Raw genomic sequence first — 14,214 nt, 5'->3', positions numbered from 1 at the left:
AAACAGCACAGCACAGCACAGCATTCAAGCATTCCTCCATTTATCCAACACGACCGAATTGACTTGCGCCTACCCGTCTGGCCTCGCGCCCCGACATGGGCATTATTCGCACAGCCCGCAGGCACAAATCTCCAGTATCACCGCAAGCAACTGAACTTTTCCATTTCTTGCCTCCTCGATTTAGATCATTGTCTGGCAGTCTCGAATTATTAATAGCAGAAGTTGCGCTGATAAATTATCCGCATCCGCATTCTGATGCGATACCTTCCGCGTTTGAGTACCTGGCTCGGATCCGTTATATAAATAATCGTCGGTTACCTTGACTTTAATTTATTAAAAAATCCGACATGGCGCAGCCAGGTCGGCACCACCAAGGCGGGACAGTTCCGTTAGAACACTTATCAAATTACAACTACTAATATGAAAAAATAAAAGTAAAATTCTCCATGCTCAAAAAATATTGTTGTACAAACGTGTATTATAGATATAAAGATGCATGCATTTTTTGCGAGTCAATATATTAAAAAGTAGTGGAAATATGGCTAAGAACTAAATTTTACTTGTTCGCCTTAAATATCTCAACGACCACAACTCCGATTAAAAATATGTTACATAAATCGACGAGAGATCATCTATTGTGTTTTATTAAGACAGAAAATAATTACTAAATGAAAGTTGATAGTATTGAAAAAGTGTTTTCAAAGGGTTTTGATGGAAGTCCGGTTTTCGTGCTCCTCGCTTATTCAGCACGGCAACCCTGATAGTAAATATCGTAACTTATTGTACTTTCCCTCGCCCTTCAACTTATATCAACGCTATCCTTAAGCTTAAAATCGCAATTATAAAGAGCTGCTAGGTCATTACCGGTTCTTTTTGATCGCTTTTCCCTTTTTCGTCTTCGAAGTCGATTGCTTTCGAGTTCGAGAAGGGCGTTGTTGACTCTCCTCGCTTATTCAACGCACGGACTAGTAACGTTGAAAAGTACATCAACAGTACCATTTTTACTACTTTAACTTTGCATAAAAATAGAATAACGACTTAAGATTAAAATATGATTAATTGACTACGACTAAACTCAGTAAGGTGCATCTTTTCATACAGAAATAATTACGATGTAATGGTTGATTGATCTTCTATCGGTTATATAAGAGCAAACAATACTGTCCCGCCTTGGTGGTGCCGTCCTGGCTACGCTAGGTCGGGATTTTTACAAATTAAATTCACGTTAACCGACGATTAGCGATATTAAAACACATTTAAGCATTTATTTCCTATGGACCAAATTCTTTGCTTTGAATCAACCCCTTTGTAAAAGTTTCAAATCTCCTAGCCGTCAGCCTTACCTAGCACACTCTATACAACAAAGCACGTTGCTTACGAGTCCCAGAAGAGCAAAGCAATTGCCAAATGTTATACATGGAAGCGATAATCAGTAACAAAACTCGTTACGAAGACCTTGTCGCAACGTCTAATTGCACCGCCGATATGCAAATTATAAACTATAAAAAGTGCCTACCTATGAATATGTGAATGCGTAAGACAAGTCTGAAAGTATCTCCTTTTCCCCCCCGTCTCTCTTACAAATAAATCGCTCCTCCCTATGGCTAAAAGCTTCGAAACTGTCCACCGTCTTCGAAGCAGTCTTTACGCCATTCCAATTGCTGTATGTGCTACACGCGCCTTCTGCCGAGTCGGAAGCCGGCTTTAAAAGTGCCTTGTCATTACCTGCTATTGCACTTAGCCCGGCAAGATCTCGACATGCTTTGGTAAGGTCTGAAGGTTTTACAAAGCTATAAATCTCAATCTCAGCTAGCTTTCTCGTCAATGTGGATTAACGAGGGAAGAAAGAAGATTCATAATAGCACATCCAAGATACTTGGTATGTGTCTTTGCGTTATCATGGACTTACGTTTGAAGAGTCTCTGAGAAGTGCTTGGCTGCACCTTCCTATTACATAGAGTCGAAATAGCCTCCCACTCACTATTATTCTATATAATGACCGCTGATTTCCAGTTCTCTTCTCCACCCTCAACTTTTAAGTCTCAACTCTGGACATTGAGCTTCAGACATCAGCCACATCACTCACCCAGCACTTGGCATGCCATGCACCCTTCTCTTCTGCGCCAACAACCTCCTCTCCCTCCTCCTCTTTGCCATCAACAAGCATCCATCTTTCGGCTATCAATAAACATCAAGAGGCATTTTTCAGCTTCGCTATCATTCAGCATCGCTGCCCTTACTCCTATCTTCGCTGAACGAGTCCATCAATGCAGCGATCAGTATCTCTGCCCCTTCCGTGCAAGCACCCACCAAACTCCCTTTGGATATCGCCTAATAATTTGCAGCAATATCTCCAAAAAACTCCACCTATCAAGTTCAGCAACCACGAAAATTTGCCTGGAACCCCCTAATTCATGTTCCGTTCCAGACCCTCCTCGCTAACACACTGTGCTTGTAATAGATGGCGTGGGCGGCAAACGCCCTGAGATGGGCAGACAAGAAGAAGGAGGGGCGGGGGGTGGCCATGGTGGATGGCAAGTATGTAGCGATTGCAACCCGAACACAACGCGTTCCTAGCAATACTGACATGGTATTTAGCGCAGTATCAGATATCGAACTCCCAAATCCGGAAGAGGCACCGTCCCTTGAGCTGAGAAATTTTGAGCGAAATAAATTTAGTATTAACGAAATTCGCTTCGAACGCCTTGTACGCATTCTCTTCCAGAAACTCCTTGCTAACACCCTGTGCTAACAATAAATGCCGAGGGCGAAAGTCCCGCCGGGGGTGGGCAACAAATTGACCACGAGGAGGAGGGCCGGCGGGCCGGCGAGCGGAGCAGTAAATTTTGCGATTATCCAACAAATCCAATTGTTACTTATATAACCTCTCGCTAGTGATTTGGAATTTTTGTGCCCGATTCTTATATTGTGTGAGAATAGGACGATTCTTATCGCCATCTCCGTATCGTCGTTGATCGATTCATCCGGTGGGTCGCGATTAATATAAATAGCGAAAGAGATAACAAGTCCAAGTTATACCACGTATATAAGAATTGTGAAGAGAATACGAGTTAAATATTGCATATTATCTTTGTGATAAGATCTAGGGATGAGAATTTCGTGATAAGATTTATTTCTAGTTTCGCTTAACAGTGAGCAACTGGTCTGCTCTTCTGAAATCCGGTAGCAACGTGCTTGTGTAAAAGATTGCGAGATTTAAAGGTTTCGAAAGTGAATTTATAGCAATTATTTTGAGCAGTAGGAACGCAATGCTTAGTAGGTTACCAGACTTAAAAGCAGAAGTTATCGTATTCGGATGAAGACACATTATTATTGCAAATTTTATTAAAAGACATTCGAGATCGCCGGACAATGATTTGAGTGGAGGCGATAAAGTGGAAAGAAGTCTGAAAGTTTTAGAATAATTGAAACATTTTTAGATACTCTTCTGTACTTGACCGGGCTCTGCTATAATTGAAGTCATCAGTACGAACGCCTTATTTCATACAGCTCTACTAGGAGTCCTCATGCATCAAAAACATCTTACGAAATCCATGAGTTACTGACACCTCAGCCTTCCATTCATCTTATCTTAGCTGTGTTCTCTCTCTAGCGCCAACCTTTCCGCAAGCAGCTGGTATACACGCCCACGACTTGGACCTGACTCCCAGCTAGTGGCTTGATAATAGCGCCCCCGACCATGAGAGGATCGGCGCAGAACCTCCCTTAATAATTAAAAAACCAAGGAACTTTCTCCTCCCGAGCGCTAAAGGCTTCCTCGTCAGGGGTCATTAAAATGCGTCGGCAGTCAGCCCGCGCTTTGACTTGCAGGTCACTGATGATCGATGCTCTGTAGACGCAAGCCAAGATCTTGATCACGGCCGATCAGGTATCAGGATTGAGCGACGAGGAGAGATTGCGCTGCGGTCACGGTATCCCGAAAATCGATGCCGATGGGTTGAAGTTTTTAGGATCCGGACTTCATTTATAGTCAAGGCGTAGCCGCTTCCACGGTCGCCCGGATGCCGAGGAGGAGTCTGGTCATTCGCCGCATCAAGAAGGATTTGCAAATAATGGCTCCAGATTCGTTGACATGTGTTGTCCTGTCGTCAAAACCTGAGGAAATCGAGTGAGCTCGTAGCTCAGCAGCTGTGCATGCCGCATTCGCGACTGAGACTTGGCATTCAGGAGAGGTATGTTTAGCTTTAAGCGAGAGGCCCCTTTCCTCGTATTGACCTGGATACCTACGAAGTGGGTCTAAGCAGGAAGACCTTTTAATTCAATCAGCTCAAGCTCATAAACCTTTTTCAAGTGGACCTGGAAACACAATACTTCGAATATCACGCTAGGTAGTGTTGGACAGCAGGAGTTGACTCTCTTCTTCCTTTCTAGCCATATCCGGAGCTTTCTAAGGAGCATGTATATAACCCGCATTCCCCCAATTTCACCAATCCAACTCCACGCTTCAGTAAGTGCGACTCCAGAAAATCAAACTCAGCAATCCGTACAAGGAAGACCTGCTGGTGGAGTCGACAGCCAGTAAGGAGAGTTCACCCGTGCACAGAAGAATCTTCGCTCTCGACCTAATAATCATTCTGACGGATTTTATCTCTTTCGTAAAACTCTGGAGGTTAGAGCGCTCGATTTAGAGAAAGGATTATTGACGGCAATCACAAGTGTGACAATGGAACGAGGGAGGTTGGTGAAGCACAAAGTGAGTTTGGCGACAGTAAGCGAAGGCTCTTGCAGTGACAGCAACCCAGCGAATCACAAAAAACTTAAAAGTGGCAGAGCCTGTATAAAAAAATGAGCATATAGCCTCTGAAATGTGCAAATTGAAATAAAATATAAAAAAACATATGTCAAGCCCCTATTTTGGAAACGGTACTTTCGAACGAAAAAAAAAAGGGGTGGGGGAGGGGGGAGTAGGACTGGCTATCCATGACCCTCTTTTGCCTGCACGAGGTAGAATGATCCAACTACTAGGGCCCTCACGTCTCAGCGGATCCGAAGATCAACTCCATCGATTGCAAAGCCTGCTGGATCGCCGGTTATTCTATATGTCTCATCTCGAGTCCTTCCCAGCCAGGATCTAGTATCTACTATCTAAAAGAAGAAATCTCGCAGTAAATCTCCGTCCCTCGTGCGCTAATCAATACAAGACGCCACCAGCTTCTCCAGGTCACTACACTTCTCTTTCCTACCACAAACCTAAAGAGCCCCCCAAAGATATCAAAGGATACGTAATTCCCCCTCCCACCTCTCTCCTTTATCAATACTCAGGCCGACCAATACCACTTTCTGCAAAGTCCAGACCACTACATACTGCATGCAACCTGCACACTTAATTCCTTTCCACACCCCCACTCAGATCCGAATCCCTAGCCCAGACTCGAACAGAAAGTGGTTAATTAGGGTAGGCTCACAGTTAACCCAGCTCGATCGCGCGTCTCCACTATCCCTGGGCACCTGCAAAATACACAGACAATCATCTAGCTATAGCTCATAGCGAGGGATTCCAATCTTATTCTCAAATTTTCAAAGATAGAGAAGAGAGAAAACGAATGACAGCAGGATGGCAAGAACAAGAACAAGTCAAACGACAGAAGCCCCCGAACTGCAGCCGCAGCGTTACTACTCCATTCTTCAACTTCAATCTCGCCAAAAGCTACCTAGCTCGGCGCGCTGCCTATATATTTCTCTTCCTAGATCTGGAAATCCTCGCCGTGTGTATCAGTTAGCTAAATCGCCCCAAAAAAAAAAAAAAAAAAAAAAAAACCCCTTTGCATAGGTAAGATGCTGGAAACGCTACTGCATGAAAATCTATCCTTTCCATGGGAGATTTACACTTCTATCTATCTATCTATTATCTATGATGTAGTGTAGGCTTGCGTCCCCCCCGCCCCCAAGCAGCTAGGAGAGGGAAAGTCCTAGCTAAGTCTACCAGAGTGGCCTTGAACTTGACTCTCCATTAAACCTCGTTTATTTAGTGGTCCATCATCATCACTCGCAATTGGGTCTGATTATTAGAAGAAGTTGAAGCTTGAGCAGAGGCGGACAATGATCACTAGCTTTCTGGAAATGGACCAAGTTTTACATATTAATGACCTAGACGTTTAAAAGCCTCCGAGGCATCAAATGAGACGAGACGAAAGAGAAGACGACTCGGAAGATTTATGCATTGTACCGTAAACGCAACCTTGATTCATGCTACGACGCCCCGCCGAACGCCAGCCTCCTTCCACCCCGTAGCCTGAACACCATCTCTGAAAGCCAATCGCAAATCCAAGTTTACCTAGCCTCCGAGTAATCGTTGAGCGCCACGCAAACCAGCCCCCGATGATGTCCGTTGTACTGTCTGATGATCTGCTCGCTGTGCAACTCCCACAGGCGCGCATAGTGATCCGAGCACGCCGTCACCAGATACGCAGAGTCCGCACTGAACGCGCAGTCCCACACCCAACGCTGGTGTCCCGTCAATGTGCTTTCCAACTTGAAGGGCTTGGGAGTCTTCGGGTCAGGCCCCTGTTGACCGGGCATAGGGATCATGGCCTCGAGGTTAGGAACTTCCCAGATCTTAGCGGTGTGGTCAGCGCTGCAGGTGGCGAGGTGCTTGACGTCTGGAGAGAGCAGGACCCGGGTGATGTAGTTGTTGTGGGCGGAGAAGTGGGTGATGGGGACGAGGGTTGTCTTCTCGCGAAATTGCTGGAGGTGCCAAACGTAGACATTGCCCTGCGCTTGTTAGCATCGTCTCCGGAGGATGGAGGTTGGCCATGCAGCGTGCTTACTGAGTTGGTACCAGCGCACAGGGTAGAGCCGTCGCTTGCGACCGTGACGCTGGCAACGGGCATATCTTCCTCGGGAATCAATTGGTGCGAGCAGTTGTTCTCTGCCAGGTCCCAGATACGCACGCTTCCACCTCGATCGCAACTGATGATCTCACCTTGGTTGGGATGGATGACCACATCGTTGACAGGGCATCCGTGGGAATAGCTTCGCTGGACCGAGCCGCTTCTCGTCTCCCAGATCTTGACAGTGCCATCCTCAGAGCTGGTCACCATCCACTTCCCCTCGCAGTGGAACGCGACGCCTGTAACATTGCCAGTATGACCGTCGAAAGTGAGGAGAGGGTTGGGGTTGGTGGACTTGATATCGTATAGTTTGATGGTGTGGTGGCCCGCAGCTGCGAGGAAGCGCTTGTCGGGAGAGATGCAGAGTCTGTTCACCTGGGAGTCGGTGTGTTGGATAGTGCGAGAGCAGATGCCGGATAAAGCCTCCCAGAACCTGCAAATGGTCATTCGAAGGGTCAGTTGGAATGCTCGTTAACGTTGAATCTCGACCAGATCGAAAGAAAGAAAGAAAGAAAGAAAGAAAGAGAGAAACATAAGAGAAGCCAGTGCGTACGTACCTAATTGTATGGTCGTACCCCGCTGTGACGAGACAAGGAAACCCGTCAGCCTCGGACCAAATGTCTTTCTTATCTGGCATCTTAGAGCCTTTTGTTGTTGACGCCGTCGATGTGGATCGGTCAAGACGAGAGAGAGACCGAAGATGCAATGAAATGCAACACGATACAGTAGAATATAATACATAATACAATACGTACCGGTACACAGGATCACGGACATGCTGGCCGATGCCTCGGACGGCAAGAGCAAGGCAAAGGGAAGCGCGAGCTCGCAAGGAAGGTGGGACTGAGGATGTGGAGGTGGACGTGGAGATGGAGATATAGATGGAGATGGAGATGGAATTAGAGGTTGAGTGAGAGTCGACCTCCGCCTAGCCTCAGCCTCGATCTCAGCCTCAGCCTTAGTCGGAACTGACGTCGAAAGTCTTCAATCGGAGCAGCCACAATGGGACCCTGCAGCCACGGTCGGTGATATGTCGGGCCGGGCGAGGAAAGCTACTACGTATTTTGGTAACATTGGCACTTGCTTGTCTGGTGTTGACTTTAATTTCACTTCACCTTTCTTTGGCTTCAATCTTCAGCGATATTCCGAATAGCCATCTTCCTTATCCTAGCGCTGATCCTGTGCTTCTCGCTGAGCTGAAATGACTGTATTAGGACAATGAAAGCGAGGGCGAGGTGGGGGAGGGAAGCTCTCTCTCTCTCTCTCTCTCTCACCCCCCTTGCGCTACTCTCATGCGACGAAAAAAATATCCAGGACAAGTCGCAACTCGATCGCGAAACCGCATAGTATCCAATTTCCCATCTACCTTTACATTGTACTGAAGAGGGAAAAAAAAAGAAAGAAAAAAAAGGGATATATATATATATATATAAACATATCAACGTATAATGACTAGCGAGAAGCCAAATACAGCCCTCGCTACTTACTATACGATCAAGTACCTACCTACCCCCTCATTGAATGTAATTTCTTCATCCATTATTTTCTTGCTTGCGTGCCTGCGTGCCCCGTGGATATCGTTACCAAGATATTCCAAGCTGAGCTGAGCTGAGCTGAGCTGAGCCGAATCGGATAGATTCAAACAACAGATTTCGGAGTGCCATCACCCCCACTATCAATCACCCCCACTATCCTTTGATCAACCTTGCTTTGGAATTTCTCTATTGCTTTTTATCGATTTATTCTACAGTGTATACACAAACTTCTATGCCAACGCCATATCCACATCCAGATATCCATCTATGCCTTACTCATCCCAGCCAAGAGATTCAGCGCGCTTCCCGCCAGGATGAACCCGCACTGGTCTTTACTAAGCGTATGCTTCGTCCTCAACATGACCTCGTCCCCATTCCTCTTCGTGACTCTCAGTCTCACCTCACCCTCCCCACCATTCTGCAACACTTCGTACAAGCCGACCGTCTCAACTTCATCGCACGCCTCGATCCGCGCGTAGTCGTCGCCATTAGCGAATGTCAGCGGCACCACACCCTGCTTCTTCAGGTTCGTCTCGTGGATTCGAGCAAAGCTCTTGGCGAGAATAACGCGGCCGCCCAGGTAGCGGGGTTGGAGAGCGGCGTGTTCGCGGGCAGAGCCCTCGCCGTAGTTGTCTTCTGCTACTACCAGCCATTCGATATTTTGCTCCTTCCACTTCTGTGCCAGTTCAGGGATGCCAGATGTGCTGCCGTCGAAATCGTAGGCGACGTTCACCTCACCTGTCGCAGCGTTCGTGGCACCAATCAAAGTGTTGGCTGAGATATTGGGCAAGTGGCCTTTGTATTTCAGCCACGGACCGGCGGCGGAAATGGTATCTGTGGTGCACTTTCCTGTCACTTTGTAAAGAACTTTTAAACCTTTGAGTTCGGAGGAGGGGAAGGGGGCGAAGGGTTCAAGGAGGGCGAGACGGTCCGATGTGGGAGAAACGACGACTTCGGTTTGAGGCGAGGGAGCGCCTGAGGTAGGGAGGAAAGCCGGATTGCCGGCCTCGAACCCGTTTTCTGGGAGTTCGGAGCCAGTTGGAGGAGAAAAGCGGAAGGGGGTACCGGACGGTGTGGTTATGGTGTCTGTGAGAGGGTTGAAGGAGGTCGAGCCCGCATATGACATTGCAGTGACGATTTCGGGGGAGGCAAGAAAGTTCATAGTTTGGGGATTGCCGTCATTGCGGCCGCGGAAGTTACGGTTGTAAGAGGTGAAGATGGCGTTGCTGTCGCCTTTCTCCACGCCGTCGGTACGAGACCATTGGCCGATACTGGGATTAGATTAGCATTCACATCCCCAAAATTTTCAGAGTTTCCTGTGACTTTCGATCACCCGATTTTTCTCACTGAAAGATCCCTCGAGGAAAGTGACTTACCAAGGACCACAAGCATTGGCAAGGACAATACCACCAGCTTCCTCAAAGGTCGAAATGGTATTGTCCCGGTCAAGAGTAGCTCTAATCTGCTCGCTACCAGGCGTAATGAAGAAATCCGTCGCAGGCTTCAACCCAGCAGCGGTGGCTTGCTTGACCAAATCCTCCGCTCTCGTCATATCCTGATACGAGCTATTCGTGCAACTGCCTATGAGGCCAGCAGAAACAGTCTGCGGCCAGTTATTCGTCTTGACAGCCTGCGCAAAAACGGACAACGGCGTCGACAAATCTGGGGTGTTGGGCCCATTTACATGGGGTTCCAGCGTAGAAAGATTGATAGTAATCAAATCATCATACTCGCACCCCTCGTCCGCTCTCAGCAAGTTCAAGAAAGGTTTCGAGTTCGCGATAGACTGGGCCTGGGCAGCAATGGATGCTCGGTGCGTAGACTCCAGATACGGAATATGTCTATGCGAGAATGGGAACACGGACGTCGTAGCCCCAACCTCAGCCCCCATGTTACATATAGTCGCCATGCCTGTGCAGCTCAACGAGTCTACGCCCGGTCCATGGTACTCGATGATAAAGCCCGTTCCTCCTCTGACCGTCAACTTGCCCGCCAGAGCGAGAATGACATCCTTCGGCGACGCCCAACCGCTCAGCTGGCCTTCCAGCCTCACCCCCAGAATCTTCGGAGCCTTCAATTCCCACGGCGCATCGACGAGGGCGTCTACCGCGTCGGCACCACCCACGCCGATTGCGATTGCTCCCAGCCCACCAGCATTCGGCGTGTGGCTGTCGGTGCCGAGCATCATGAGGCCGGGCGCAGAGTAGTTCTCCAGCACGGTCTGATGAATAATACCCGCTCCGGGCGGCCAGAACTCAATGCCGTACTTCTTCGCCGCGGACTCGAGAAACTCAAAGACCTCCTTATTGCCCTTGATTGACTCGGGCAGATCCACGTCGGCGCCTCGCTCGCCTACAATCATGTGGTCGCAGTGTATGCTCGCCGGCACGGCCGTCGACGGCAGGTTGCAGGTCATGAACTGCAGCAGGGCCATCTGGGCTGATGCGTCCTGCATGGCGACGCGGTCGGGCTTAAGCTTGAGGTTTGCATTGCCGCGGATGTTGAGCCCGTTGTCGGTGTTGGAAAGGAGGGCCTCGGCGGGGTTGGCGAGATGCGAGTACAGGATCTTTTCGGCGAGCGTGAGTTGGCGGGAGGGATTGAGGCAGTGGCGGACGCTCTCGAGGCATTTAAGAAGTTTGGGGTAGGGAGGTGTGCGGGCGGCGATGTCTGGGATGTAGGAGGAGGAGGCGGTGTTGACGTTGACGGTTGCGAGGGTACGGCGAGCGAGGAGGGAGGATACCTGGGAGGTCTGTCCTGTTCAATTAGACTGCGTGTAATTTCCAGGAAGGGAATTGAAAGGGGGTTCCCTACTCTGCTGCTCCTACTTCTGCTCAGAAGCCCAGCCCTCATGGTAGAGGCGGAGGTGGAAATGTGGATGTGGAGATGGGGCTTGAGATGGAGGGGGAGGAGGTTGCGAGGATGAAGAGGAAAAAACGAAAGAAAAGTGGAAGACGGAAAAACATGTAGCTCCGTAGCACCACCAACCCGGTTGCGATATCGGCTTGCAATTAGAGAGGTGTTGATTGGTGCACGCAATGGATGGACCAGGATTGTTTACTGTAGCTCAGTGCAGCTCTCCATAATTTCCCCAGATCTTGAGTAGAGCAATGTTTGCATTAACGGTAGGTAGGTACCGGTATATCTTCTTGAAAAATGCAGACGGACAAGTGATGGCCAAAGCAACGAAACTCCACAGCAAACAAACAACAAACATGTGGCCTACACATCTATCCATGCATCCTTTGTAGCCAGGACTTGATCATCTGTTAACGACCAGGATATCTTGTTACTATCCAGAGAAAGTCAACAAGCAGAATCCCCCATGTCGGCATGTCGGCGAGTCGGCATTACTTACTTCCGTACTTAGCCTAACGGCCCGGCCCGGAGCTTCACATTGAAACTCCGAAGCTCTTTCTTTCTCAGTTGACTACAACTCGGTCATGATCAACCTCAACCTCCACCACCACCACCACAACAACCACATCCATCCTGATACAGACAGATCCATACCAACTGTATGCGTGCTTTCATGTATCACTCGATGGACAGCAGTGGACAGCAGTAGACAGCAGATGCAGCAGTCTGCTTCCCTTCTCTAGCTGCACGCGCGCCTTGTTCTGCTTTGCTTTGCTTTACTTTCCTTTGCTGTTCGCCTTCGGTTCACTTTCCTGTGGTCACATGTCCATCACCTTGGCATTGAATCGTTTCTGCTCTCTTGCTTCTTGTCTGCGTTTCGTATATCTCAATACCGGAGTTATTTATATGCCGTTTCCATTCCAGTTGTCTGCTTTGAAAGTGTCAGCGGGAATCTGTCACCTGTTTTGTTCTCCGACAATTTGCTTGCAGTGGGTGGGCTCGCCAGTTTGTCGAGGCGGAGCATCTTATAGCTTTCTATCTTTGTTCTTCTCCACAGCAGTGAGAGACGCCGGGAGTAATTGTCCTCGAAGATAGATGTCCTCGAGTCCCTCGTCGAGTGTTCGGGTCGTAGTCCGATCGCTGCAATTTGGTTCGAGGGATTGTCTGCTAGCTGCCTTCTCGGCCTACCTCCGTATCGACCCGGGGTCTCTTATCTGGCTGGTGATCTCCAACCTGTTGTCTGATAGATATATTTTTAGTCGCCTAGCCGGGATCGAAGACTTCTCTCAGGCCATATAACTGAGACGGCTTCGCAGAATGTATCGGCTATGATTCGAAAGGCCAGGATTGACCGATAGCCTGGGAGACTGCAAAACTGGTCAGGGGATGGTCTTGGAGATGGTCGAGCTTCGGGTTCATGGCTTGCTCTTATCAATCATGTCCTGAAGAGTCTCGCAGCCCCTGTGGTGAACTGAGCCTTGAACCGAATGATGCCTCCAATGTGGGACTCCTTATGCTGTTGTATAGACAAGACCGGCCGGCTGAGTCTCTTCCCAAATGCTGGCTGGATCGAACCCGGCTTCCCAGTCTCGTGGTCCGAACCTCCTGCTGCACGGCAGGGAGTGACCTCGCAGACTTACTCGCTCCTACGTCGACACGCGGAGTTTTTCATTTCACCCAGTGGAAGAATTGTCTTTGGTTCGGGCAGCTCATCAGATCAGGCTTTGGTACATCTCATATGGATCAGGCTGTAGGAATTGCCGTGCAAGCCGTGCCCACGAATTTCGATATCCCAAACTCTCTTAAGTCCGTCGGTTGGCAGACCTGGGTATCGGGACGCCAAGATGAGATGCGAAGATGCTGGCCCAGTTTGGTTTCTGTCAGCTTGGTCGGATATCAGGACTGGCTCCGAAGAGACTCGAAAGCGGCGCAAGAGGCTAGACACAGCCTGCAAACAATGGGTTCGTTGGGATTCGGCCGCTGCAGAGCCTCGAAGCAGATGTCAAGCAGACGTCGCAAGCTCCCTCTCTGATCTTGTAATTCTGTGCCTGTCGTGCGATTACGAGATGGAGAGGTCGTCGGATGTGTATTAGCTGGTCTCGTGCGTGTATTGCCGCCAGTTAGCAATCTGATCTGGGCCGTGGTGAGATGATCGTTGGGATCTGCGAATACGTGCCTCTCTTGAACTCTGCAAAGCTGTATGAATGGGATCGGCTCGCTCACAGATACTTTGGCCCTCTCTTCCCCGTCTCGTCTGCGGGGTGGCACTGGTCGGTGTTTGGTTTCCAGACTCGACCCATTTTGGATGATGATGATGATGATGATGATGATCGGTAGGGGAATGTAGTTCATAGTTCACTTCTCACCTGGGGTGGGTGCTCTCTCTGTCTCCTTGGCTGTATCGGGTGTTCCTGTAGAAGATTCTGAGCGGTTATATCTCTTTCATATCCCGGATGTTGGTTCTCGAGTCGCGAAGAACAGAAGAGAAGAAAGGGTCCGATGACCCGGGCTATGGTAACTCCTCTGTCCCCAATCGGTAGGTGCTCAGGGTGCCCGCCATCCAGACCCAGCAGGGAAGGAAGGAAACGACCAACCAGCCCACCCAGCTCGGCCGCTCCTCTCGTCGTCTCTCCTCCTCTACAACCCCACCACCCCAGCCACTTCCCCTTCCATCGACAACCACATCTCCAACTTCATCTCCAACTTCATCTCCAACTTCAATCCCCCACACACAAATCCAACACCAACACCAACACCAACACCAACAATCTCTCTCCTCTATTCCTCTCCCGCCCCCTCGACGAGGAGGGTTCAGTTACGGCAACGTGACTTCGGGTGCCTGTCTCTGGCTCCTGCAGAAGATCCCCCCCTCTCTCAATCACGACCTGGTATGTATCGCGTCGCTCCCCCCGTCATTGCCATCTGCACCTGCATCTGCACCTGCACCTGCCTATGCCCCTCCCCTCTCCATC

The 14,214-nt window shown here is 49.2% G+C and overlaps 2 protein-coding genes across 2 annotated transcripts; both read right to left on the bottom strand.

Moving 5' to 3' along the window:
- Positions 1-6,291: 6,291 nt before the first annotated feature.
- Positions 6,292-7,628, bottom strand: L3040_001214 (uncharacterized protein; the record flags this gene model as incomplete). The annotated part of the gene is made up of 4 exons (XM_007292776.2): positions 6,292-6,732; positions 6,789-7,284; positions 7,409-7,430; positions 7,607-7,628. 4 exons carry the CDS (start codon positions 7,626-7,628, stop codon positions 6,292-6,294), a joined length of 981 nt encoding a protein of 326 aa, XP_007292838.2.
- A 1,023-nt stretch (positions 7,629-8,651) lies between these two features.
- L3040_001213 (uncharacterized protein) lies at positions 8,652-11,236 on the bottom strand (the record flags this gene model as incomplete). The annotated part of the gene is made up of 3 exons (XM_066156662.1): positions 8,652-9,657; positions 9,763-11,135; positions 11,198-11,236. The coding sequence occupies 3 exons, from the start codon at positions 11,234-11,236 to the stop codon at positions 8,652-8,654; spliced, it is 2,418 nt and encodes an 805-aa protein (XP_066012694.1).
- Between the last annotated feature and the right edge of the window lie 2,978 nt (positions 11,237-14,214).

This window comes from Drepanopeziza brunnea, assembly GCF_022702325.1.
Source record: "Drepanopeziza brunnea f. sp. 'multigermtubi' strain 214-2 chromosome Unknown ctg2, whole genome shotgun sequence".
Lineage (NCBI taxonomy): Eukaryota > Fungi > Ascomycota > Leotiomycetes > Helotiales > Drepanopezizaceae > Drepanopeziza > Drepanopeziza brunnea.
Note: the sequence above shows the minus strand (reverse complement) of the source record. Positions and strands in the feature narration are given on the sequence as shown.